At 32.1% G+C, this 27,209-nt stretch overlaps 1 protein-coding gene across 5 annotated transcripts in view; it reads right to left on the bottom strand.

Annotated features, from left to right (window-relative positions):
• Positions 1-326: 326 nt before the first annotated feature.
• LOC129220248 (phosphatidylinositol 3-kinase regulatory subunit gamma-like) overlaps positions 327-27,209 on the bottom strand; it is a 54,966-nt gene continuing 28,083 nt past the window's right edge. For 4 of the 5 annotated variants that reach the window (XM_054854623.1, XM_054854620.1, XM_054854621.1 and 1 more), the window contains exons 6-17: positions 24,805-24,915; positions 24,616-24,693; positions 22,869-22,997; positions 20,180-20,387; positions 16,952-17,052; positions 16,017-16,167; positions 14,500-14,598; positions 14,206-14,389; positions 11,744-11,967; positions 9,216-9,386; positions 4,543-4,701; positions 327-1,992 (exon numbers count right to left, since the gene is read on the bottom strand). In XM_054854623.1, the coding sequence (XP_054710598.1) occupies positions 1,788-1,992; positions 4,543-4,701; positions 9,216-9,386; positions 11,744-11,967; positions 14,206-14,389; positions 14,500-14,598; positions 16,017-16,167; positions 16,952-17,052; positions 20,180-20,387; positions 22,869-22,997; positions 24,616-24,693; positions 24,805-24,915 (1,820 nt within the window). In that variant the 3' untranslated portion in view covers positions 327-1,787. The remainder of the gene's footprint in view (positions 1,993-4,542; positions 4,702-9,215; positions 9,387-11,743; positions 11,968-14,205; positions 14,390-14,499; positions 14,599-16,016; positions 16,168-16,951; positions 17,053-20,179; positions 20,388-22,868; positions 22,998-24,615; positions 24,694-24,804; positions 24,916-27,209) is intronic. The other variant, XM_054854624.1, reaches the window with a different exon arrangement.

Here is a 27,209-nt window from a genome sequence, read left to right as displayed (position 1 = left end):
TTTCTGTTGGAACGAACATTAGATAGGGTAAACGTTGTAAGCAAGCTGGAGATTGCTAAATCCATGTAATTCATCAATGAAGAGAAAACTTCAAAAAAGGTTTTTCCCCCATTAGGCTGGGGTTCACAGTTGGGCTTTCTCTATTGGGGAGCACTTGTCAAAACGGACATTTCTAACCACTGGCCATCCATGAGACTCCACCATTGGCCAACATTTCCCCAGTCGTTTGTGCAACAAAGGCACTGTCAGTTCTTTTGCACAAATGACTGATCAGATTCATTCCGCATGATACATTCCACATGATATAAAACAAATAACACAAAAAGTATGAAAAACAGCTTTTATTAAAGTATTTATGAAATTTCTGGGTGTAAACCCAGATCTTTGTACTCTTCACAGAAAAGATGGACATTTTTTAGTTTTTCAGAATTTTGATGGACAAAAATGTGAAAAAGAATCCACATAAAGCACTCCTAATCAACACCAATATCGTAACACACACATACATAGCTGAATATCACAAGATAGATTTTGTTGGAATATTTTTTTAAAAAGTGAATTTTAAAACTTTGCAAGATAAAATAACCACCAAAATTCAACACTATGTTCTAACATAGAATGATACTACTCAGTGACTAGTTAACGTTTCAAAATTTTGATAGAAGCAAGATGTTCCATACATAAGTACAATTTCATCTACAAAAATATCTGCAATTAACAAAATCTAAATATCTGTAATTTAATCAACAAATAAATGCATAAAACAAAATAGATCATTTTTAATTATAATAAGTAATATTGCAGAGAACTGAAGAAAAACGGAATAAAATAATAAATCTTCTATAAAACAGAGCGTGATCAAATTTGGGTATTTAAGGAATAATCAAGTACAGAATTCAACATTTTTCTCATTTATATGAAACATAAGAGCTATTACTGTTGGAAAATGTGGAAACGATTTGTTGGTTTCAATTTCAAGATGGCTTAATTTTCTGACTTTCCAATCAATAATGCAATGAAATTTTCATCAAATGGAATAAGAGATGAACTGGATGAAAACCTTGAAAAAGCAGGAAATTCTTTATTCATCCCACTTTAAAAATGAAAGGAAACTAAATGATTATTTGAGTGAAAATTTTTCACATATTTACAACTAGATGTTTAACTGTAAACATTTAGTTTCATACAAAACACTGTAATTTTAAGCAGTATAGTCTATGACGAACTACATAAACATATTTACATTTTAGTTTTCATTTGGGAATGGCAGCCAAATGTTTCAAATTCCAATTAGAACAGAAATTGGTTTGTTTTTAAACCGATAAGTACATTTATCAGAATTTCTAAGTATTTTCTTAGTTATCACAGCAAAGATCTTATTGTTTGAAGCATTCTTTGGACAATATACGCTCACCATCTGGTAATCTGACAACAGTTCATTTTCAACCGAGAGTTTCTGGAAGTTGGTAAAATGGATTCCAAAATTAATTTAATACAGGATCAAGTTAATATAGCATCTCCTTTGTCAGCAATGGATGTCGGGGATAAAATAATCAAAAGTTCATCCTTAAAAAAATATATCTCTTACACATCTCCAAACTTGCAGAACTTGAAAATTACAATATTTTCAGTAGCACCGTCTAAAACAGTTTTTTGCCCCTTCTGGTCCAATCAAAAATATTTAGATTGAGTTTCTTCGAGAGCCACCAACAAGATTTAGGTTTGTGAACTTCCAATGAGGATTTCCACTTTATAATTCATATGCAAGGGAATGAGATTTTAACCGATCACAAGCTCAGGTACTGATCACCTTCAAGCGTGAGTGCAGGGTAAGTTAACGTCGTCTTCAGGGATTCATTGTGTTCTTCGAGAGATGTCTGCGCATAGTGAAGCACCAAGCTTTTCAGTGTGGGGAAGGCATGATAGGGTTCTGCAAATCCAACCCCATTCTCAGTTTTATGAATCAAACAATGACCAACTACACCATTTACTCTAAAAAATAAAAGCAAAAATAATCAGTTATTTTACATATTATAAACGAGTTTCCTCATAAATTTTATACATGAAAATGTTGATTTTTAAAATAAAATATCTGCTAGGATCATCATCATATTAAAGCAAAATTATTTATTAAAAACTTGAAACAAATCTTACATTTTAAATTAATCATCAAAGCTTAATGTACTAAACATATATAAGAACAAGTAACAATTTATGCCTAATATTTTATTAGAATTTTTGTAAAATAGAATGATTAAATGAAGTCAAACTTAAAAACAAATATGGCTAACATATGAAGGAAATGAATAAGACCTTAAGAAAAAATGAGTTAGTTTCATAAACTTTTGAGGAAAATAACAGCATAAAAACTTTTTACTTCATGGAACATTTTTACTTTCACAAGATAAATTTTTATTTTGACATTTTTTCTTCCACTGGGAAACACTTTTGTTAGGGTCTAGCACATTATAATTCATGAAAGTATCATTGAGGCCACCTTTTAACAAACTTACTACGCTTTAAAATAAAAACCTATTAGCTGCATTTCCAAGGTTTTTTTTTTTTTTAAACATAATTTGTATTCCTAAACTTTGCACACATTAAAACGTACAATTCTATTGGTAGAAATGTTGCAATAAACGACTTTGATTAAATTACAATGGCATCAATAAATGATTTCTAGCCAAAATTTTAATTATTTGAATGCAATATTTAAAACTTCCGTAAATAAATTTAAAAATAAATATAGATTAATAAAATAGTAGTAATATAATTGAGTAAATAAAAATCAGACATTCTGGGATCAGAGTCTAAGATAGCAACTAAATTTAATTAATGCAGCAGAACCTTAATTATCTGAAAGTCTTTTAACTGAAATGGATTAGCACACTGGAAATTGTATTTATCTATTTTCCTAGTTTTTGGTAAGTAAACGCCATTTCAAGGTCACTGGAAGCAGCCATTTATACTGCAGATACAAATTAAATGCATTTCGATCACTTCCGACTCCTCAAACCAACATGTAAATTTTTGGAGAGATTAATTTTCCTATTTTTTAAAATGCCATTTGATTCAAATGTGCAAATGGTATTTTATTAAGTAATTATTTTTTGAGCTACCAATTAGATCTTAACTTTAAGAACAAAAAATATATTGACTATATTATTGATACACAGTAAAGATTAAAATTTGCTATATTACATTTCATTAAATTTACTTTGCATTTTCTGATTTGAGTGACATTTATTGAACAAATATAGTTATAGCAATTGAGTTAATACATCACATTGTGGGCTGGCTCAGTTCTGCAACTAGGTAACAACAAGTTTGAAAAAAAAAAATGGAATATTTTGCTTTTGTTGAAACTTTTGTTCAAAAGAAGACAAATACTTCTAATTAAATAAAATTTAGAAGTGGCAATTTAATAACATTTTGATCAAGTCTTCAGATTCTCAAAAAACATAAATTTGTTGAGCTTTCTTTGAAGCAATATGAAAAAACTGAATTGTAGTTACCTATTGTTAGAGCAAACCTAAACTGGCAATGTCGCAATGCTGTGATTAGGATATGCGTAGCCTTCACAATGCTGCCAGGTTATGTTTGCCACAACTATAGCTATAGTATTCACCACACAAATGCAGTCATTCTGTAAATGTTAACGTGCTAAATGCTAGAGTTAACTTTCTGCTGTCTCCTGACACAGTGGCATAGCGAGAAAATTTTCATCAAGGTCAAGGGGGTCAAGTAAAATTTTTTGAAAATAAAGGCCAAAAAGCACAACTTTAGGTTCTTGCATCAGTGTTCATGCTCATGAGTTTGTTGCTACATGAACGGGGGGGGGGGGGAGGGTTATGACACCCTTACCCCCTGGCTACGTCATTGTCCAGACAGCCATTTTCGAGAACCTTTTCTGGGATCGGGAACCTAAGGAGATCGGGTCTGGATTAGAGATGAGACGGGCTCAGCCCGGGCCTGAAGCGGACTCGGGCTCTAAAACCGAAAATAGGCTTCGGGCTCGGGCTCAAGCACAGATATTCAATCGCCAATCTCCATACAAATTCAAAGCAAATAAACATTTTCCTACTGTGAGAAAATGAAAGGAACATTTAAATCAGTTCAATCAATGTCAAATTTACCCCCCCCCCCAAAAAAAAATAAATTAACGCTTATTTATAGTGTATTTTTGCGAATACTATGGCAATATGTCATACAGTAATGCATTTGAAGTGGAGCATTTAAAGAAAATTTAGAAACTTCTGTTAATGAAGAACATTTGACGTAACATTTTTCATTAACAGAGAGATCATGTCAGACTGTAGAAGGCTCAGTTTTTGAGACAAGAAACTTTCCTTCGGGCTCAGATTTCGGTCCAAGACAAAATCAGGCGGGCTCGGTTACAAATTTTCGGGCTCGGGCTGTCCCGGGCTATCAAAAATGAGCCCAAACTCATCTCTAGTCTGGATCACTTCCAGTAATTGAGGTTCTGCTATACATTAAATGTGATTAGTATTTGTAAAACATAAGGAAAAGAAAATTATTTACATTATTGACAGAGCATAATCTCCAGTGCGACTGTTTCTGATCAGAAAGGTTCCATTTGCTCTCCCAGCCAGCAGTTTCTCCGCATCACTCCTGGAATAGTTTTCAATCAACCAAGTGGATTCGTCATTATGGGGTAGATCTTTGACAGAAGTGCTGCTGCTGGAAAAACGGGAAATGAAAATGTTGTGAGCATCTTCAATATCAAGAAAATAAAGTAGCAATAATCAACCAGAATTAATATGAATATTTGACACCACTAAGTAACTATTTAAATGATCACTAGAGCTGTTTGTCTTGCCAGGCTTGGGCCCAGGGTTTGGACTCAACTTCAGAAAGAAAATGAAGGAGCAAAATGAGATTTTGAAGGAGTACTTTTGGGCTGTCTTTGATGATGTCACGCTTTTTTCGACATTTTTGACCCCCTTCCCCTTTGTCACAAAATATCACACTTCACCTTACTACTCCCCATGTCACATATCATATTTTGCATAAATATATTGTTATAATAATTGCATGATCTCACTTTTTGTAACCCTCTCTCAGCCTCTTGTCATAATTTCATGAACTTGTCTCCCCCTCAAGGCATGACATCACTTGTAGATGACTCTTTTTAAAAAGTCAAAACTGTGATTTACAAAGCAGTTTTTTTTTTTTTAAACAATCACTTGATATAGTACGTCTATTAACGTATTTTTAAATATTTATAAAAAAAATAGAGAAACTGACTTTTGTTGCTGAGGTGGAAGGAAAAGCAAAAATCATAAAACTTAAAAAAAAAAAAGGTTAGCATAATTAAAGCATGTTTTACTTCACTTATAAAATTCTTAGTCACCTAATACTATTTTCACCTTCAACTTTTATGACTTCTATTATCTATTTGTAAATAAAAAAATATACGAAATTACTGCATTAAAATTCTTTTTACCTTGAAATGTGACGAAAGTAAGTTATCAATCAAAGTATTTTAAATTACTGTCATTGAGGAAGCTAAAAAAGAAGGAGTTTTGAAGGAGTTAAAACCAAAATGAAGGAATTTGAAGAGCCCTTCAAAAAAATTTCCGAAATGAAGGAGTATTGGAGGAGCTTTGAAGGAGCATACGAACCCTGGGGCCCGTCCTCCTCCTACTAAAATACAGTTGAACCTCATTAATCTGACTTAATTTGAATATCATAAAATAACCTATACATTGAGTCGAGGCCCATCACATAATGCACATAGAAAAAATTATATTTTGAGTTCAAGAGAATGAAATATAAAACTGCACAAGAGAAAATTAAGTATAGTATCTACATACATTTTACAGGCCAACCAAAATACATTTGGACAAACCAAAGTCTGGTTTTATAGGGATCAGATCAATGAGGGTTTACTTCACAAACAATAGCATCACCCATCAGGGTTGGCAAGTTTCTGCCGAGGTGGTTAAAACCACTAGTAGAAACCGGTTAAAACCGGCATGGCAAAAACCCCTTTCAGAAACTGGCAAAAACTCAAAAAATAAAAAAAAATGACATAAAAGAAATCTTCGATACCCAATAGGCATTTAGCACGGGAAAATAATGAAATGTTAGCCAAAGCACAATTTAATTATAATATCATTAAAAATCAAACATTATGTTTTTGCACTCTGCAGCTGTCTCTAAGAAAAGGTGGATTGAAAATGTAAATGATTTCTTAATTTAATATGATTAGAGGAGAAATACTCTTGCAACAGAATACTCTTATACAGAATACTCTTGCAACAGAAGAACTAGATAGCAATGCCATCAAGGATCCAGCAAAGATTCATGAAACTTTCATCAATTGTATATATTTTTTAGACTGGTCCTTTATGTAGTAACTGGGGTGGTTTTAAAACTTGACTGGAACAAAAAGTTTTGGGAAATAGGGTCAATTTGTTTTGTAAAGCTGTGATATCTTTACTAATATTATAAAGAGAGAGGGTGGATTTTTGTGTGTTTATATGTTCGAGGTAATCTCCGAAACCACTGCACCTATTTGAAAAATTCTTTCACTGTATGAAAGGTGCTTTCTCACTGAGTAACATAGGCTATAATTCGAAAAAAAATCTGATAATAGTTCTTTTTTAATTCCAATTTAGGCGCAAATTTCACGTAAATTGCCTATTATTGGCTATTAAAGGGGTGAAAAATTACTTGCACATATTAATATTATATATCGTTGAAAAGGATAGAATTTTCCGCGTTCTAAGCAATTTGTTTCGATGCTCTAACTTCATTACGACGGGAGTAATTTGCGTTTTTAGCTCCAATTTTTTTAGGCTTAGCTGAAATTTAGGCACTACTTTCTTCATTAAATCTGTCAATAAAAAGTGAAGGAATTGTCCCACAGTTTTCTTTTTGACACCATTGAAAAAAAGCAACATTTTTTACTCCAGAAATATCTCGACCTTCGGTTGAAAAAATTAGCTTCTATCTTCAAACGAAAAAAAGTTACAAGCGTTTTTAAATCAATTTCGAAATATGTCATTTTGATTCAGGTTGTCAACTATTTTATTTTCACGTTTCCACGGTTACGCTTTTTGAATACATTTTTAATTCATTTCATGTTTCCATGGTAACGCTTTCAAAATCCATCTTTCGCATTTTAATTTCCTAAAAGTATTTTAATATCTGTCGTCAATGTTTGGAAGGGTAATTTTGCATGGTGTTTTTTTTTCCCTTTTATTTAAGCCTGATTGTTGAATATATGACACTCGACACAATTTTTATTCTCAAGGTAGACAGGGCAAAGCCGGGAAATGCAGCTCTTAATATATAAAGATGTGAAAGCTACTGTTAATGTGATTTCATACCTTTTTGTTTGTTTGGGGAAACATTTATTATTGCCGAAGAAAAAATATCCTCTTCACTCGCAAAAAGGCTGGGTTCCGGTAGAATGGTCGCTTGACGCGTTAGGTCCTGAGCTGTTCAATCTAGGATTATTGTTTTAAGGCAACCGGTAATGAAATTCATTGTTTTGGCGATTTATTTTGAAATAAAAGAAACTTTTGATTTGTTTTTATCCGAGTGAAATGTACGACATTTTCTTTTTTTCTGATGATGATTTTTGAATGGTCCATGGCATGTTTGGCGATAAACAATAGAGTTATGGAATTATTTTTACATTTGAAAGATACTATTTGATGTCTTTTTTTTGTTTATTTGGCGAAATGTTTTATATTGCAGTAAAAACCGCTTCACTCGCTAAATAGAGTTTTAAAGCAAATGTAAATCTAATTTAATCATTTGACGAAAAGTTTTAAATTCCTAAGAAACTTATATAGGTTTTTTTTTGAAAAGGTGAGTAAAAATTTTATACAAAGAAAAATGATCATTTCACATCAGATGGAGAGGGGGCGTCAATTTTTTTATTCAACGAACTTCCATTAAATGTTTAGCACAGGCATCGCTGTGCGAGTACTGCTAGATAGGTATAAAATCGAGATTACTATCGTCAAGTAAAATTCTGGCATTTTCTTCTTGAGCACATGATAATTTTAATCCCAAGCATTTTAGATGATGCATATAAGCTAGCAAATGACAACCAGTAACTGCCTGTTTAAATCTGTATGTCACTTCTTTTTCTTAAGTGCCCTTGAGATTCTCGTCCTTTAGATTAATCCAAATGTTACAAGCATCAGCAGTTAAACAGTTCTCTTTCTGATCAAACTAAATCAAAGGCAATGAGTTTTATTTTTTACAATGATGAAATGGAATTACATTTTTTAGTTTGCTTAAAACAAATATCATTTTGTAAAAACTTGAATTAATAAAGATGCTTTTTAATTTTTGCCAGTTTCTGCCGGTTTTTACCGGTTATAACTAGTTTTTGCCACCGGCAGCGCAGAAACCAGTTTCTGCCGGCAGAAAGTCAACCCTGTCAACCATCAAAGAAACAGCTAGAATATTTAGAGCTTTGCTAAGATGTACATTTCATCCCTCTTTAATTTTCTTACTTAATTGCAATTCCCGTTTTGAAAAGAAATGCTCGGAAAGATAATGGTCCCTAGTTATTGTTAGATCTGTCTGCTTATTCAAAGGCTTTGATTATTATTCCTTACTATCTCTAAAGAAAAATATTGTGATACTGGTCCAGATGGTCCATTTCACATGGACAAGTTGGTCACATTTTCAAATTTTACAATACAAACTTTTCCAAATCTATGCCAATATTTTAACTTTAAAAAGTATTTCTAACTAATTGAAAGAGTTAACACTCTTCAAATGTTGAATGCTCGAAAAAAAATGGCTCGCCAGGCACAGGAATTCAGAAACAAAAGCTATTGAAACAGTTAAAGTTACAAATCAATAACGATGGAATGAACTTATGTTTTTAGAGCAATGATTAAATGTTTGAGCATTAAATATAATTTCAGAAAGAGGAGAGGAAAAAAGTATTTAAACACTCAAAAATGGAAAACATCAATTGAATTTGTTTAGTAAAATAGATGCTAGAAAACATGGGATAATGCAAAAGAAATTTTGAAATAATGCCAAAGCAATAGCTTCATGCATTATTTCAAACAGCATTAAAGACTTTCTGAACAAAGCGTGAGGATTTGATTCAGTATGTCGATGGTGAAAATGATTTGAAGAAGTTAGAAAGCAGTGATCAAAAGCAAAATTAAACACAGATAGGTAAACAGATATTATAACAGACAAGTACTTACAGTTGCTCTTTTTGTTTAGTTAGTTGAATCAATTTAGGTTTTAGAGGAGACATTTCTCGTTCTAAAGAGCGGCAATACGATAGCTGGTGTTTTAAACTGAAATCCAAATCTCTTTGATGTCCTTGCAGTATTACGATTTGTCTCTGAATGGCATCAATATTTCCAACACACCTACAAGAAAAAAGAGAAAAAGGAATTTTATTAGAGCTTTTAACCGCTTCAGATTCAAGATCAACTTTGAATATATAAAAAAAAAGATTCCAAACACATAGAAAGGTACATAAAAAATGTTTAAAAATTATCTTAATTATTATTTTTGAGACACTGGAGGAGTGACACTAAAATAATAGTGTTCTAAATCAGAAGAAGGGAGATTTAAGTGGAAACTGATAATCTTGTACGAAAAAAGAGTAATTAAGGAATTCAGCAGCATGTTTAATAATTTTTTGATATAAAAACAATTAAAAATAGAGAGACTTCCCAATGTGCATGCAAGTGGTTTTCTTTTTTTTCAGAAATTGCTATTTTCATTTGACTGTAAACAAACTAAAATACAAAATCTGTCAACAAAATATCCTCCCCCCCTTTTTTTTTCCAGTTCTGTCATCTACTAACAAGAAAATTTATTAATACTGTACAGCATTGACACATTTTGTTTGTACCTTTTTTTTTCTTTTTGTAAGTTACTTAGTGTCTCCTATAGGAGATGCCAGGTCTGAAGAGGTTGTGTAGGAATTTTGATTAAAAAAATCAAACCTCTGTCAAAGACCCTTAAAATAAAACTTTATAGTAACTTGATGCAACATTCAACTGGGTACCTGAAAACTTAACTGGGCCTTGAGGCAAACTACTGACTTGCAAGATTCCCACCCAAACCTTACCCGAAAATCCTTTCCAATGGATGTCCTTCCACTGTGGTGCCATCCCCATGTGAGCCAGGCTCCTGGTATTTTGTCAATGCTTCCCCCTTAACTACTTGGTAGCCTTGACGCTCAATCCAAAATTTCAATGAAATTCTGATGTTTTCCAAAAATTTACATTTTGATCTCACAAATGATAAAGAAACCATTACTCATTGAAACATTTCTCCACACATTTATAAGAAATCCTTAAAGCCACCAAACTACCTCTAAACTAACTCATAACTCTCTACTTATACTACTCATAATTTAGTAACCTCTAGTACTAAAATTAATTACCTCTTGATAGTGATGTGTTCAAATAGTGTTTTTAACAGGTCCTATCCAGTTTACTTCATCATTTTATAACATTCAACTTTCTAATTAAATTACTAACAAATTTCTCAAAATCTCCAGATTTTAATGTTACTATGGTCTAGAAAATTCATATAGGAGACGTCAATTCTGCTAATAGAATATGTTTCTCTAAATACTCCCAACATTTTAGCCTGCAGCCTTGAGAATGCATGTGTTTTAAATGTTTTTTATTTTTCCCATGCTCGGGTCGTCTGGGTGAAAGACGGCGGACCTAACCACTAAATCATATAAAACTTCACTTAGTAGAATATTGGGCAAAATTAATCTTGGATGGTGTTCTGCAAATAGCTTGGGCCAGTAGTTGAGACTATGGAGATGGACTTCTACCTTTTAACAAGAAAAAACAATACTGAAATGTATTTTGTTATTAATCAGAGTTTATTTTCCAGTATGGTTCTAGTCACATTTAATGAAGATAAATGAGCAGATTAGAAAGATACACACTTGTTCTTTCTTAAAATGTGAATGTCACGAGGAAAGCTTTCTCTTAATTTCTCTTGTATTTTAAATAATTTTTTCAGAGTAAGCTCTCTTTTTTAAAAAAATTTTAATGTTGGTGATCAACTAATTACTTTTTCAAATAAAGAAACAGCTAGTTTTTAATTTTGTCAAATAAAGACAAAAATGTGTTTTTCATTACTGCTTATTTCACTTCATGGTCTGTAAAAACACCATCTTAGTGCTTCCAAAATAGTGGCGGTCTGGTTATGACATCCAGAGACTGCAGTTTCGTCCTAATTATGGACTTATCAGTCTGGAACAGTCAATAACAGAGTTGGAAGCAAATGTCCTTTCATCCAAGAACTGGGTTGTTGGTATATTGCCTTAGCTCTGGTTCAAGGGTAAAAACTTACTGCTAATTACTACTTTGGTAGACAAATAAAAGCGAGTGCGGAACAAAATGGCAAACATTTGCATTCCTTAACTGTTGATGTTTTTACAGACAATGAAAAATACACATACACATAATGAAAATATAACACTTTTCTTTTGTATTTAGTAATAAACAATATCTGGAAAATTAGCAAAGAATACAAATATTTACAAGCAGTTTAAATAATCTACATTATTGATTTAAAAAAAAAAAAAATCAAAATGCATCTGGAATTTGAGAGACTAAATAAAAAGCTCTATCTAAAGTAATTTGAACCATGCAGTAAATATAAATAAGGTAATCCGAAATAAAAAATATGCAGCTGTTAATGAGAACAAAAAGGATTCAGAAGTTTCTACAACAAATTTCATACTCACGAGGTCATTTCTTTGGGTTGTATTTGGCAACGATCTAGCTGGCTTTTCAACATCACAACATAATCATTAACAGCATCTAACAAGCTTTCTTTAACAGAGATCTCATTCTGCATTTTTTCATGGTCTTTGTAAAATTTGTCATACAGTTGGGATGCATTCGTAAACTCTGTATTTAACGATTTTAAAGCTTTTCGACTTGAATCCGAGTTTTCACTAGTACAAGCCTGTAATGGAAATTTAAAAGTTGAAAAAAAAGGAAGAAATTTAACAGACAACATTAAGTAAAAATATTTTGCTATATCGTATGAAATCATTAGTCATTTGTGTTAGCAAAAGTAACTTTATAGGAGAGTAGATCAGATGAGATTATTTGTACTAAACAAACAATTTTATAAGTATCAAAACTCCATGCATTACATTTTCCTTCATGTTTGAAAAAATGAGAATCATTACAGTAACTTCTGATTATCCACAGAATAGAGTGGCACAGTGACAGCAGATAAGCGAAAACAGTGGATAATCTGAATAACATATGAAAAACGATACTAGTGTATACAACAGCTAAAAACTATGAATTACACTCACATATGCATTTAAATTATAGCTAAAAATATTGCTACACTGCATCTACTAACATTGAACGTAAAAAATACAGATGAAAGCTAAAAGTGAATTATAAAACAATCAAGTTTAAAAAAACATTTAATGATTGTTAAAAAAAAATAAATGTGAAAAGTCCCGGGGATAATCCGACTGCCGATAGCCGAAAATTTATTGTAGTATTATTTTAGAAATTCTTTGACAATTTTTCAAAAGAGAGCAGAATGTTATATTAAGATGGTTTTAAGAATGAAATCTGAGAGCAAAAATCTTTTCCTTTAACTAACGTTTAAAAAAGCTAATGCAATCAACTTCCGATTACCGGTGGTTGGATTATTCGCGAGTCTTTAATTTTTTAAAAAAAACTGTCATTAAATATTTTTTAGATCTATGATTGTGTTATTGTTTGTTTTGAAGTATTACACATATTTTCTACACCCACTGTTACTAGATGCAATGTAGTAATGTTTTCAGCTATAATTTAAATGTACGTGTGAGTGTTCATATTTTTTAGCCATTTATAGTTTTTTTTTTGAACCTATTACTTGGATTATCCATGGTTTTTGTGGTTACCCGTGCAACCCTATTCCTCAGATAATCGGAAGTTCACTGTATAAATATTGTACACACTGCAATGTGTACAATATTCATATTGTACTTTCAATTTTGAACTTATTTATGAATCAAGTTTCAATTTGATATCACTGAAGCGGTGTTTCTAATTACATTTTATTATTCAAAAAGTCAAATATAAATCTAAATGTCACTTCTTTAGATATAATTCAGGATATTGCCAGCATCACAGATATTTATAAAATTGTTGCAACAAAACTCCTCACAGACACAGACATATTAAAAATGCACAGACATTCCCATTAGGTGCTTGTTAAATACTCCTTCAGTTACTGGTCTGTTTTAGGAACTTTATTTAAGGATTAGTACAATAGGCGTTTGGTCGCAGTGCTGGATTTTTCTTAGCTCCTCTTCCTTCCATTGCATTTTATGCATCAATTCATTACCAGGAATAAAATGTATACAAAAATACACAATATGGCACTTTGATCGATCATATTTTAGCAATTCAAAAATCCCTTAAGTAAGATGATATATAGATGATCTTACAAATAAACAAAATCACACACAGCATGGATTGATAACTTATGGGTTTTTCAAATCAGATCATGGGCGCCCATATGCAAAGTTGCAAGGGGGGGGGGGCTCAAATATTTCCCCCGTGGCTTAGCTGGATATTTTCCCCGTGGAAACTGATTTCAGGACAGATTAGAGTCATTAAAATTTGACTTTTTAAATAATTTATTCATTTCTGGATGGAGAAGAAATATTTTTACATTTTTGCAAAGAAAAAAGTACTAAATCAAGGAAGTTCTAATTTTAAAGAGGGGGCAAGGGGGCTTGAGCCCCCCTTGCCCCCCTAAATGGGCGCCCTTGGATCAGATCAACATGTCACTAGAACAGACTGAATTGATTTTATGCTGATTTTTAAGAAAAATCAACATACATTAAGAAATTTCATCATACTCAAGCTCAAAAAGGTTTTACATCACAGTTCTTTCCACATCATTAAGTTAAAAAAATAAATGAATCAAATTAGAAAGAAAAAAAACCCTTGTACATTAGTATGGTTTAAGTTTTATAGTGCCTTACAAATTGCATTGCATGCTACCTTACAAAATGTTCGAAAAGCTACTTTCAAAGCTGTCCATTTCAATAATTAGGAAACTAAACACTAAATAAATAAATGCATTGAGCAAAGTTCACTAATACAAAAGTGAATGTAAAAATAAATTAATAATAACCAAGTCAATTTTGTCTGAAAATACAACAGTAAAAGTATTCATTACCTGAGAAGATGATCTGGAATAAGGATGCATTAGCTTAATGTCTAAAGTTTGGTTGTAGTGGGCCAGAGATACATGTTGGTAGTGGGTTATCAATTCCACAACCGATGAAAATGAAAGTGGTTCAGAAAAACCATATTTCCCATTCTTGTGGAAAATTTTTATAAGTTTGCAGCTTCCATCTTTCCTGCAGAAAAAAAAGGAAAGGACTAGTGAGAGGGATTATTTTGTGACACATATTGAAATAGTTTATGAAAAATTGTTGAGCTGAAAATAAAAATTTGTATGGAAAAGTACCTTAATGTTAAAGTATATTCCCCTGAACCTTTATTAGAAGAATTGCGGACAAGGAATGTGCCATCACAAGCTGTTGCCAATTTTTCATTCACTTCTTCCCTAAGAGAAAATGAAATAGAAAATATTTATTCCAACAGTTAAACAGATAAGGTTCAAATGGCAAAAAGTTTTAAAACGCAATATTAAATTACAAATGTTCCAATTAAAAAAAAAGATCAACACTTTTTGTAAAAATGACATTTTTATGGAGAAATCTTCAAGTTTTGAATATAACACTTAATAATATCTGTACCTCAGAGTCATTATATAAAGAATTTCAAAAAAAAAAAAAAAAAGACTATCGTAGTGATAAACTACAGTCTATAAAAAAAAAAGTAGAGACGTACCGAGTCGCACTTTGGCCAAGTACCGAGTACTTGGCCTTTTACTACTCGGCCGAGTACCGAGTTTCATTTATGTTTTAAGAAGAACCACTGACTCATACATGACGAATTTTAAACTCATTGGAATAGTAGTAGACCTCCATGCCCAAATAATAGTTTTTAAAACAAAATTCCAGATGAAATTTACTTACTCATTATTTAAAAGATTTTGTTTGTGTCAATAATTTTTACAAATAAGTTATTTTTTAAATTTAAAATTAACAAATAAATAAAAGGTAGGATTAATCAATTTTGAATTAAAACAAATTATATCAATCTATATACTTTTAGCACACCAAAGATAAAAAATTTTAAAAAGTAAATGAAACAACATTAAAAGCACAAATGTGCAGGAGCACTGCAGACATGTGTTTCTGCATTACAAGGAATGTCTTTTTCAGTGAATAAAATGTGAACTAATGAATGTAAAAAAATCTGACTTTTATCGTATGTCTTTAAATCCATAAGCTCACATTTTGTCATTGAAAAAAGATTCCTTGTAATGCCAAAACACGTGTCTGAAGTGTTCCTGCACATTTGTGCTTTTAACCTTGTTTAATTTTTTAAGAAAAGATATTTTTATGCTTCTTATAAATAATTTTGTTTGTGGCAAAAATCCATTTATAAGTTTCATTAACTTTGGGGCATTAAAATAAAAGATTTACTCCATTGAAGCATAACAAACTTCATTATTTTCAAAATTTAAATTTGACTTGTAAATTTGAATTGTAAATGATTGCAGTATATTATATGCTTGAACGTTTTTATTAATTGTAAAATCTGCTTTGAACGATATTCAATTTTTTACAACTACTCGGTAATGGCCAAGTACCTGATCAAAATTTGGTCGAATACAGAGTAGTTACCAAGTACTCGGTAAGTCTCTAAAAAAAGTACACAAATAAACAATATGTATGTAAATATATGTTTTTATATTGATACACATACATTTTTAAACAAACAATATGTGATATAAAACCTTTTGAAAAATATTTTGATTTGTTAATTCATTTTGTAAATAGACTTCCAAATAATGCTCAATGAAAACTTAAAAAAATTCTGAGAAATCAAGAAAACTACAAGCATGCTACATACCTGGTAATATCACCCCAAAACCACTCTGCTTCCAATAGGTCCTTGTCTTCATGGTTATAACAATCTTCAGTACTGACAATATTTTCAAAGTCTGTAAGGGAAAATGGAGTATGTTTTGCTTCCATAACTACATATTTGTGAGGTGGTTGAGCTAAATAAGGGAGAAAAAATGAAAACTGTTAAAAACTATAAAGCATACTGAAAATAATCACACTACAGTTAGTTAACTTCGAACCATTTCATATTTTTTAGAACATTTCACTTCAGAAGAAACAGTAGAAGATCCAATGATTATATAATATCTCTTCAGTTTTTTATCTCGTTTTCTTTACTAATAATAAAGCTGAAAGTCTCCCTGACTGTCTGGATCTCTGTGACGCACATAGCGCCTAGACCGTTCGGCCGATTTTCATGAAATTTGGCACAAAGTTAGTTTGTAGCACGGGGGTGTGCACCTCGAAGCAATTTTTCAAAAACTCGATGTGGTTCTTTTTCCATTCCAATTTTGAGAACAAAATTATCATAAGATGGACGAATAAGTTGTGAAATTATCATAATGTGGAACCGTAACATGGGCACAAGCCAATTGGCGAGAAAATTCACCATACATTATTTGTAAATATACAGGCGAACCAAAAGACCTTTTAATTTTCTATTACGGGCAAAGCCGTGCGGGTACCACTAGTATAAAATAAATTGGCAATACTTACGTATGCTTATAATCCTGAAGTTAATGTTTGGAAGTTATTATTCTTAAGTACAGATTTTAAGTTGCTCAAATCTCTATTCCTACAGTGTAATGTGTACATAATTTTTGTGAGAATAAATTTAAATCCTTTCTTTGAATTCCTTAAATATTTTACATTTAATATTCAAAGCATTCAAAGTTCTATTATAAATTAAAAGTTTCAAAAGAGAGAGAAAACAAAAATTACCTGTTTGGGATGAAAAGTCTGGTAGTTTTTCACCCCATTCTCCTTTAAGAAGTAATAGTTTCACTATTCTAGTATGCGCTTCAGAATTTTGAACAATTGACCTAAAAAATGGGCAGTAACCGATCAATACTTTGCCACAACACACATGGAAAGCAAAACTTAAAAAAGTGTAAGACATCAATAGTTACACATAAGGTGAAAAAACTCCATACATATCTTTATTTGCTGTTAATGAAACCAGCATAAAATTAAATTTTTTGTGCAATTTTGAGAAAATATGAGCAATTGCCAAGTCTTATTCAACTTCGGTCAGGAAAACGAGGGTATCCTTATAAGTATGTCATTTCAAGATAAAGTGGGTTCCAAGAAGTCAAAAAGCACCAAAGTTTTGAATGTTATAAATCTTTAAAAAATAAATAACAAAACTCTTTTTTAATCATTAAAAATTTTTTTTTTTAAATTTCCAATGGCAAAGTTTACAAGACCACTACAACCGAACACAGAGAACAAATACTAAAATAAACAAACAGCTGCAGTAAAAAGTCTATGAAACCAAACGGTTCCTCGCCTCCCAATAGCGGTCTACTAGAGTTTGCTGTCTTTACATCAGGCAATAGGAGAGGTGGTTCCCATCCAAAATATATCCCAGATTACAGAGTGTGCAGAGAGGGCTAGAAATGATATTGAAACGATGTAGGTGTTTGGGTAGGCAGAAATATGTCCCGTGGTCAGCCTGAACTCGGCCACCATTCCATATCTGTCTTCATTTGATAGGAGAGGGAGTTTGTCTCTCCATGGTTTTGATGAAGTTCTAGTGGCAAGACTGCTCCAAAACTCCTCCGACATCTTGCTTGTAATCATTTGTTTAATAGCGCCAAACGGAACCAGGGTTCGTACTAAATTTCAGAAATAAAATGAAGGAGTTTTGAAGGACTAAAATGAGATTTTGAAGGAGTACTAATGGGCTGACCTTAAATGATGTCGCTCTTTTTTTCAACATATTTGACACCCTTGCTCCTTTGTCAAAGTCACTTCTCCTTACTCCTCCTCTTGTCACATGTCATATTTTTTATAAACATACTGTTACAATGACTATGTGATGTCACCATCTCTCCTCCCCGAGTCAAATTTCATGAACCTATCTCCCCCTCAAGGCGTGACATCACTTGTGGATGACCCTTTTTACAATATCATAAATGCGATAAACTAATCAATTGCTTTTTTAACACAATCACTTAATATAGTTCATCTACTTATGCAGTTTTAAACATTTAAATAATAATTAGACAACCTGACTTTTGCTGCTGAGAGTGGTAGAGGGAAGAAAAATCTTAAAACTTGAAGAAAAAATAGCCAAGCCCCATTTAGGCAAGTTTTATACTTCACTTATGGAATGTCTGAGTCATCTAATAATATTTTCACCTTCAATTTTTTCAATCGCATCTTTATGAAAAAATAAATATTACTACATTAAAAACGCCTTTGAGACAAATTTCAGTTTTCGATAGACGTACTTTAAGTTACTGTCACAGAGAAAGATTCTGCACTCTTGAACTAAACGAGCTGATGTGTGCATCACATGACTTCCTTTTACTCCAATTTAATGTCATTTCCCCATTATTCGCTATTTTAATGTGATTCAATATTTATTCTCTAAATATCACCAACAATGGCCAAATTGAAACAAAAAAAAAAAAAAAAAAACTCCGCCAAATTTGTCGCCAAGTTGGCGACAAAACTTGGCAACCAAAAGACTGGCGATATATCGCCAAGTGTCCGACAAATTATAACGCCACTTGAGTTTACATCGAAATTAACAATGATTTCCCCCCAAAAAGGTGCAAAAGACCCCCTTAGGAACATTCGAAAGCAACCAAAAGGGGAGGTGCACAACTAGACCCCACTACGAGTCTATGTACCAAATTTCAACTTTCTAGGACATACCATTTTTGAGTTATGCGAGATACATACGCACATACATACAGACGTCACGAGAAAAGTCGTTGTAATTACCTCGGTGATGGTCAAAATGGATATTTCGCGTGTCTATACATTCTTAGGCACTTTTCCGCATGTGGTCGAATCGAAAAAAAAACTCAACATTCATTTGGGGGTGAGCAAAATGGAAATTAAGGGCGATTTTTGAGTGAAAATTTTTTCGCGAATACAATATTTCCTTTTTTGTGAAAGGAAGTAAAAAGAAGGAGTTTTGAAAGAGTTAAAACCAAAATGAAGGAGTTTGAAGGGCCCTTCCAAAAAATTCCTAAAATTAAGGAGTATTGGAGGAGTTTTGAAGGAGCGTACCAACCCTGGGAACTTCTAGCCTAGCAGTTTGCTGGATCATGGTATTCTTTTTGCTCAGAGAGTCGGCAACCTCATTTCCTTCAACGGCACAGTGCGCTGGGATCCATTGCAAGACAATGTCCTTGTTACAGTCATATAGTCCCTGTAAAAGTTCCGACACTCCAGGACTACAGACGACGTGGAGCAAGATGATGCCCCCCAATGTTTGTAAGGCTGCCTTTGAATCACCGAGTAACACAGCTCTCAGGTCAATTGGGTGAGAGCAATTTTAGTAACCAGTTACTCACCATCGAAGGATGTTGTATAAACACCTGCTGTGCTTGCGAATAAAAAGAGGGGACAAAAAAATCCCTGCACCTGTGTTTAGTCTCTCTCATAAACGGGAGCCATCGGTATAAACTAAACAAATAAATTCTTAAAGCATAAATATATTATTTATTTTACTGTTTTCATTTATTACTATGTAATTATTGAGACTTTCTTTTGGAAATTAGTGCACTCAATTGCAAAAGCATTTTTCAGTTAGGCAGCAAATCTCACAAAATATTTCTTCATTTTCATATCTAAACCACGTGCTCCGTTTTTTCAGAAAACAACGATTATCTTGGCACCAAAAGGAGATGAGCTTCGACTGACTTTAGAAACTACAGTAAATAACAATATATAATATACAGTACAGTAATTTTGATTATGCGCGGAATATGGTCGCACGGTAGCAGTGGGCAAGTGAAAACTGCGGATAATCTGAATAATAGGCAAAAAAGATACTAGATCACAAAATAAATCACTTATCGTTTATGAGTTCTCTACACAAAGCAAAATCAGACAGCACTTTTCTGCCATTTGAATAATATCATTCAATCAAGATTCCAGCTAAAGTGTTTAATTTCTACAGAACCATTTTTAACAATAAAGCAAACTTACGCAATATTTTCCCAAGATGGTCTCAATAAGGTATGACTAAGAACTCGAATTATGGCATTTGGAGTACTTCTGATTCCCCTTGAATATTGTAGGCAGCATATTCTGCAAAAATGGGCCATTAGTGTTTGTAAAGTGACCTTGTGATGAACTGGAAGCTGTTGAACAAGTTCTCCTAAATACATGGCACACTGCTTGTCCATTGGAATTTCTAGGAAAAAAGAAATATTTTAGAGTTTATGTATTTTTTAAAAAAAATTCAATCTGATATTTAATAACAAAATATTAGCAAATTTAGTTTTGCAAAATTTAACCAAATGAAAAAAGACCAAGCGCAGATAGAATATGGATTTGTAATGCAGAGTTTAAGAGAATTCCCTTCCAGAAAAGGAAAGATTTTGTACACATATGAAATAAACAACTATAATGAAGATATTATTAATTATATTTGCTGTTTTATAATTATACAGGGTGTCCACCCTAATAGTGGCCCAAAAATTAATTTCTAAACCGTTAGAGATAAGAGTTTGGTCCCAATTGGGAAAAAATTTTAAATTGTGTAAAGAATCAAAATTTGTGAAAAGTTTGCCAAAAAATCAAATTTTGAAAAAATTACAAAATTTAACTTCTTATACAGTCTTCCAGTCTTAGCAATTATATTTACTAAAATATTCTTGACACATTTAACATTTTGAACTAAAAAAAAATATCACTCTTCTATGACCAAAATCAAAATTGACAGAGTTATGAAGTTTTTGAGTTATGAAGTTTTGAAAATCACGATTTTAAAAGATTTTAAGATTTTATGATGTCAGCGACACAGCTCTTAAGAGGATGTATGTGAATTGACAAAGTGCGTTCATAGGGTTAAATTTATTTTGGTTCTTCTTATTTGGAGGCATTATTAACGACTGAAAAGACATTGCAGATGCTAGTAGGTGCTTAATGTGATCGCGGTTAATGTTATCATTTGCTTATCAGAATCGCCCAGTCCCGGAACACTTGTATGTTAACACACGTTAAAAAAGTTGGATATTATAATCAGCGTTTCGTTTATTGTTATCACTTTTTCATAAACTTTCAATTTTTGCAACGTTTTTGTTCCTCAATTAGCAGAAATACATAGGCAAACCCTGACCAGACTAACTTTCTGTGTAGCATTTTGTGGTTTTCAATAGCAGTTCAAAATTTTTCTAGGAATGAAGCTACAGGAAATGCGCCCCCAGTGACCACAGACTCCCCCTAAGAAAACTTTCTTTTGCACCTAAAAAAATTCAGTTGCTGGACATGTTGCAGGCATTGATGTAGGACCTCCACTGTTGCAATTACTTTGTAAGTTGTTAAAGAATTGTGTCGAGATTGAAAACAAAGCAAAGTTAAATTAAAATTTAAACAACAAGCAAAATCATGTTAAAAAAGATAGAAAAGCTGAATGTTCCTGAAACTGATTTACGAATGTCAGGGAAAACGGTCAGAGTTTATTTCACCTATTACTATGTGATTAAAAATTGCATAATTTAGCTTTAACTTTTTATAATTCAGATATTTCCATTCTGTTAATTTAATAATTTATAATTTAAAACTGCGTTCAGTTGAGTCATTGTGATTTTAATTTGAGGTTGCCAAAATAAATGCACCTTAATTGAAAAAAAAATTATTTTGTGTCTCCTGGATTCTTTTTGGTTATTGTTATCAGTCAGTTATTGTTATCAAATTGTATTTGTCCCAAAGTGATCACATTAAGTGGCGCCTACTGTATCTGTTTTGTAACATTTTCAAAATTTGATTTTTCGAAAATGTTTTCAAAACTTTTGATTCCTTATGCAATTAAATTTTTTTCCCAACTGGAACTATACGCTTATCTCTAATGGTTAAAAAATTAGCTATTGGGTCACTATTAGGGTGGACAACCTGTATACAATGAACAAGTTATAATTAAAGTAAAACTTATGAGTGGCTGGTAGGGCATTTTATTCAAATGCCCAACCAGCCACTTAATTGCCAGGCAAGTAGTTATGAAAGATTATCTTCAAGTCTACTAACATGTTCCATTTCAATTAGGGGCCATTCATTAATTTTGTAAGGATCCAAAGGGGGGTGGGGGGGGTGGAAAAATCTCTACATCCCCTTACGTTGGGGGGAGGGGGGCTGAACTCCTTCTCAAGTAATTTTTTCCAAATTGAAATTTTATATTAGAAATTGTCTGGTCAAGTGGTTTGGCAGGGGTCATATTTTATTTGCTTCTGGAAGGTTAAAAGTATTAAGATGAGCTGTTTTTTACTTGTTTTACAAAGAATTAAAAGATATAAAATAAAAGAATTGTACTATGTAGGGATGTTTTATTTTTAATTATTACACATCATGTACAAAAAATATGTTGAAAAAAACAATCAATCTAGATGATCTAAATCAATCTTGTTTTAACTGTTTTAATTTCTTTGAAATTAATTGAAAACTAGTTGATCATTATTTTAAAAATGTTTTTGGTTAGTAGATTTACATGGGAGGGGGGGGGGATCAAAAATTGTCAAAATCATCCTTATGTAGTTAATGAATGGCTCCTTAGCATATTTGCATGTATGCAGTTTAGTTCAGAGTCCCTTCAGAAGTAAGAATTTCTATTCAATATTCTGCTGAGCAAGCTAACTTTTACATTCACAGTACGAGACAAAAGGAGAGTTTCAACACTTACTTGAAGCTTCAATGAATTTTTCATAATTTTGCACCGGTATAACAGGATTTGGCAGCTCTCGCAAGTAACTGATTAAGGCACTTATGATAGTTGGGAGAGAGTAACCTTTAAGATCCACATTTTTTGGATCTGCAAGAAAAAAAGGTTGACAAAAATGAAACCTGCTTAAAAGATTATATAGTTTGAGAAAATAAACGGGTTGCTTTTTACCGCGCATATCAATATAATTTTTAAAACTAAAAAACTAACACACAAGAAATATATTAACTAGTAATGATTTAAGTAAAAATATTGCTTTTATGTTGAAAATGAGGTTAGAAGAAATCAATATTTTAAAGCACAAACCTGCAAAAGCAATTTTACTAGTAATGTACTGGCAAGGACGAATACGAAAAAGGTGCGACACCCTTCCCTTTAGAGAACTCTTCATTGGTAAATTTTCGACATTGAAGTTAAAAAAATGCAATTTTAGACGTCCTTTGATGATGTTAAAGTTAGTGGAAGAGAGTTTTGGAGCTCTTCCTGATAATGTTTTCGAACTGAAGTGCAAAACATCTGTGATAAGCATTTACAAAACAAGGATAAAGAGTAAAGATGAAGTAAAAAAGAATCAATTGTCTCTCCCATGAAAAATTTCAGGATCCGCCTTTGTGCACAGGTGTGCAAATTGTTTCAAGCAACCTCCTGTACCAATGCCAAATGCCGTGAGCTTGTGAGAGATTAGTACAGGACTGTTTTGTCTCTTCAAGTAATATTTATTTCGACATTCAATTCAGAAATTTTTTTAGCCAAAATATGAAGTGAAAATAATAAAAGCTGCATGCAAATGTGTTTTGCATCGACATAGTTACAATAGGGAAGTTGCAACCTATTAAATGTTCATATTTTGGCTATTGGATATAGTTAATTGACCCTCAAAACAAAAAAATTCACCATTGCCGAATTTTAAAACACAGTGGTTTATTTTTAATGAATTTTTAAAAATCCATGCGCAAAAGTGCGCTCTTCTGAAACGTCACGAGCCTACGTCACAGGGCGCGAATGGGCAGCCTTCTGCGAAGATCCCCTGTTTTCGCTAGGGACATTTTGAGAGCGCTGATATTTTTATTTTTTAGAAATTCAATAATCCTTTTGAACACACTATGGAGACCGGATTCGTTAAAGCACAATCTAAATAATAATAATCTTCCTCATGTAACATCAATGATGATATTCAAATATTTCCGAGAGGATGAGAGGTTTAATGTTCCAGAAACGCGAGGAGTTAAATGCGAGGACATAAGCCTTTTACGTTTCGTCTTCGAAGTCGAATGCGTGACCTTCGGCTTCTCCCCTATCGGAAGAGAGCATGACTTCACTTCCTATGCCATTTGACGTCACAAGCACTTGAACTTTAAAAATTAATTTAAAAAAAACTACTTATTGTATCGCAAAAATTCTTTCACCTATGATGTTCATACATGTTACTCTATCATATAAAAATAAAATTGAAAAATCGAAAACTTCCCTATTGTTTTGACTTTGTTCCTAAAATGATTAAAATCCTAACAGACATGGAAACTTGGACATGATTTAGATGTTGACTCATTGGCTACTATTCTCTCCAAAGTACCAGGAGATTCTACTTTAGAGGATTAAAAATAAAAAGACATAAGGTAAGAGATATACAACATATTTGATGTAACCATTAACTCTTTCAATTTTTTGCCAGGGCTAAAAACAAAAAAAAGGTAAATATATAACTTACCTTCACTTAGCTTGTTTTTCAAACTTGGAAAATTATGACATGGAACTGATGTTTTGTATGAAGAGTACAAATCAATATCTAAAAAAGAAAATGAAACTTACAAAAAGGAAATTTAAAAAACCCATAGGAATGGCAAGGTATTTTATTCATTTTGTTTCAATAATTATAAAAATTTATGTAGATCATTACCTGTACATTGCCTGGCACGTAGTTCTATTTCTTGAATGCATTTTAGGACTAGTGTTGGGGCATGCTGTTCAGTGACATTGAATTCAGAACAAATGTCACGTCCAAACACAACTAGATAAAAATACAAATTTTAAAATTGTAGGAATTTCACCACAATATTCAAAACTAATACAAATATCGAGAGAAAAAAAAGAAAGAAAAAAAAACAGCGGACAGACAAGATAAATCAATACCTTTGTGCTGAACAGTAAAGTAAGAAAAACAACATTAAAAAAAGCACAAATTTGCCAATTACAGCAGACACGTGTTGTGTTTCGTGTTGTGTTTCGGCGTTATAGCCTTGGCTCTTGGCCTTTGCTTGCATTCCTATTGGTTCCTGATTGGTTTATAATTTTCTCATTGGTGTTTGGCTAATCCGCTGTTTTATCTTTTAAGCGGCATGCTTATCTGCTCTTGGCTTTTGTCGGATGTCTTTTCATCCATAATCTCATTACTTTTTGCATTGAAAAAGGCGTTCCCTGTAACGCGGAAACACGTGTCTGCTGTAATTGGCAAATTTGGGCTTTTTTTAACGTTGTTTTTCTTACTTTAGCGGACAGACATTCTGATTAGAAACATTCTGATCCATTATGCATTTGACACATTCTAAATTATCCTACATCAGCAGGATAAAACCCCAACCATTTAAAAATAATTAAGTCTTTTGTTAGTATGTATTTAACTGCCAACATATAAACATTCCCTTCACAGTCACTTGCTCTCATAAGTCATTAAATGTGTAGCTAACTGTTAGTATTACAAAATAAAATTTATGATCTAACGATAAAATTCTTGAATGAAAATTCATACTCTAAAACTGTCTGTTGAAAAAAAAGAACAGTAAACAAACTTAGAAGACGAAAGGGGGGGGGGGATGAGTGCTGAAAATACATTGCACAATTTAAACATAGTGATTTTTTTTTATAATTCTCATGAAACAATGATTAAATAGTACATAGAAGCAGAATTGTGCCTAAATTATGCTATACAGCTAACCTTTTCAGGATCATACAGATATGAAAGACTAAGGTGTTTCCAAAAAAAAAACTACATTTTTGAAACAATAACTTTTTTTGCTAAAATGGGTTAAGGATGACAACAAAAAAACTCTGAAAATTACTGTATGTCAAAATTTCAGATCTCGAAAAAAAAAGAACATTTTAAAAATAAAAAAAATAACCTTGCAAAAATCTCATTTAAATTCATTTCATGAACTTAAATGGCCTCAAGGTCACACAGAGAGATAGGAAAGGGGAAAAAAATAAAACCAGTTTTAATATATCCTTTAAAGAATGAATGCTAATTTTTGAGATTAGCCGACCACAAAATCAAAGAAATTTAAAAAGCCTCAATTTGCATGTACCTTATCGCAATTCTCTGCTCTTGAACAAAATATCTGTTTTAAACATCAAATACTATTTTCAACTTTTATCTTTATGCTACATATCAAGTACAATTCTAAAAGCTGCATAACTATTTCTAATTTGCACAGTAATAATCTCTCACTTAACGTGTTTTTATAAGGTAGCAATTAAAAAAAAATCATGAATAAGAGACATATAAACAAAATTGATTTTTGTTTTAAATCAAAAAACTTCAAACATAAATAACTAGAAGAGAGGGAAATGCAGATTGAATAGCAGCTTTTAAAACAGCCTCTTTGTTCTTCAAAAAAACTGATTTCAATCTTGTTTTTAAGATTTTGATATGTTTTGTCAGCAATTTCATTGTTATGCTCTTTTTCAGACATTTTTATCACTTTCATTTTCTATAAAATCAATAATTTTCCTAGAGTGTGATCTCAAAAATAAAAAAATTACACAAGATTGTGTTGCAGTCTTATTCCTATGCTCTAAGATCCGCAAATGCTTTTTGGATGGCTTTGCAGCTATCAATTAAATATTTCACAGAATGAAGTGTTAATGCCCTCATTACTCCACAGTGTAATATAAATTATTACATTTCCCCTCGAGTTTGGGAATTATATGAATAAACTGGAAAATTAGAGAAATATTGAATAATTCATATTTACCAAGTGTATTGGTGATTATGAATAATTACAGGTAATTATACGCAATCACCAGTTTATTACATTTACTGTAACCAGTGGTGATTCGTGGGAGGTGCCAAAGGGGGCCCGTGCCCCCTCACTTTTTTCAGACAATAATTTTAACTTTTTACTTATTTTCCTTTTTTTTCTCCTTACTGGTGATGCAAGGGAGGCGTACAGGAGCCGGAAAGCGTACTGGACATAAATGGGAGATTAATCATTTTTGTGATTTAAATAATTTTTGTGATGTATTTTGCAGCTTTTCCCTATATAATCAATTAAATTTTGTTTTCGAAACTGAGGGGCTGAAATTGCA

The sequence above is a fragment of the Uloborus diversus genome, chromosome 4, assembly GCF_026930045.1.
Source record: "Uloborus diversus isolate 005 chromosome 4, Udiv.v.3.1, whole genome shotgun sequence".
NCBI lineage: Eukaryota > Metazoa > Arthropoda > Arachnida > Araneae > Uloboridae > Uloborus > Uloborus diversus.
The sequence above is the reverse complement of the archived record's forward strand: the minus strand, read 5'-3'. Positions and strand labels throughout refer to the sequence as shown.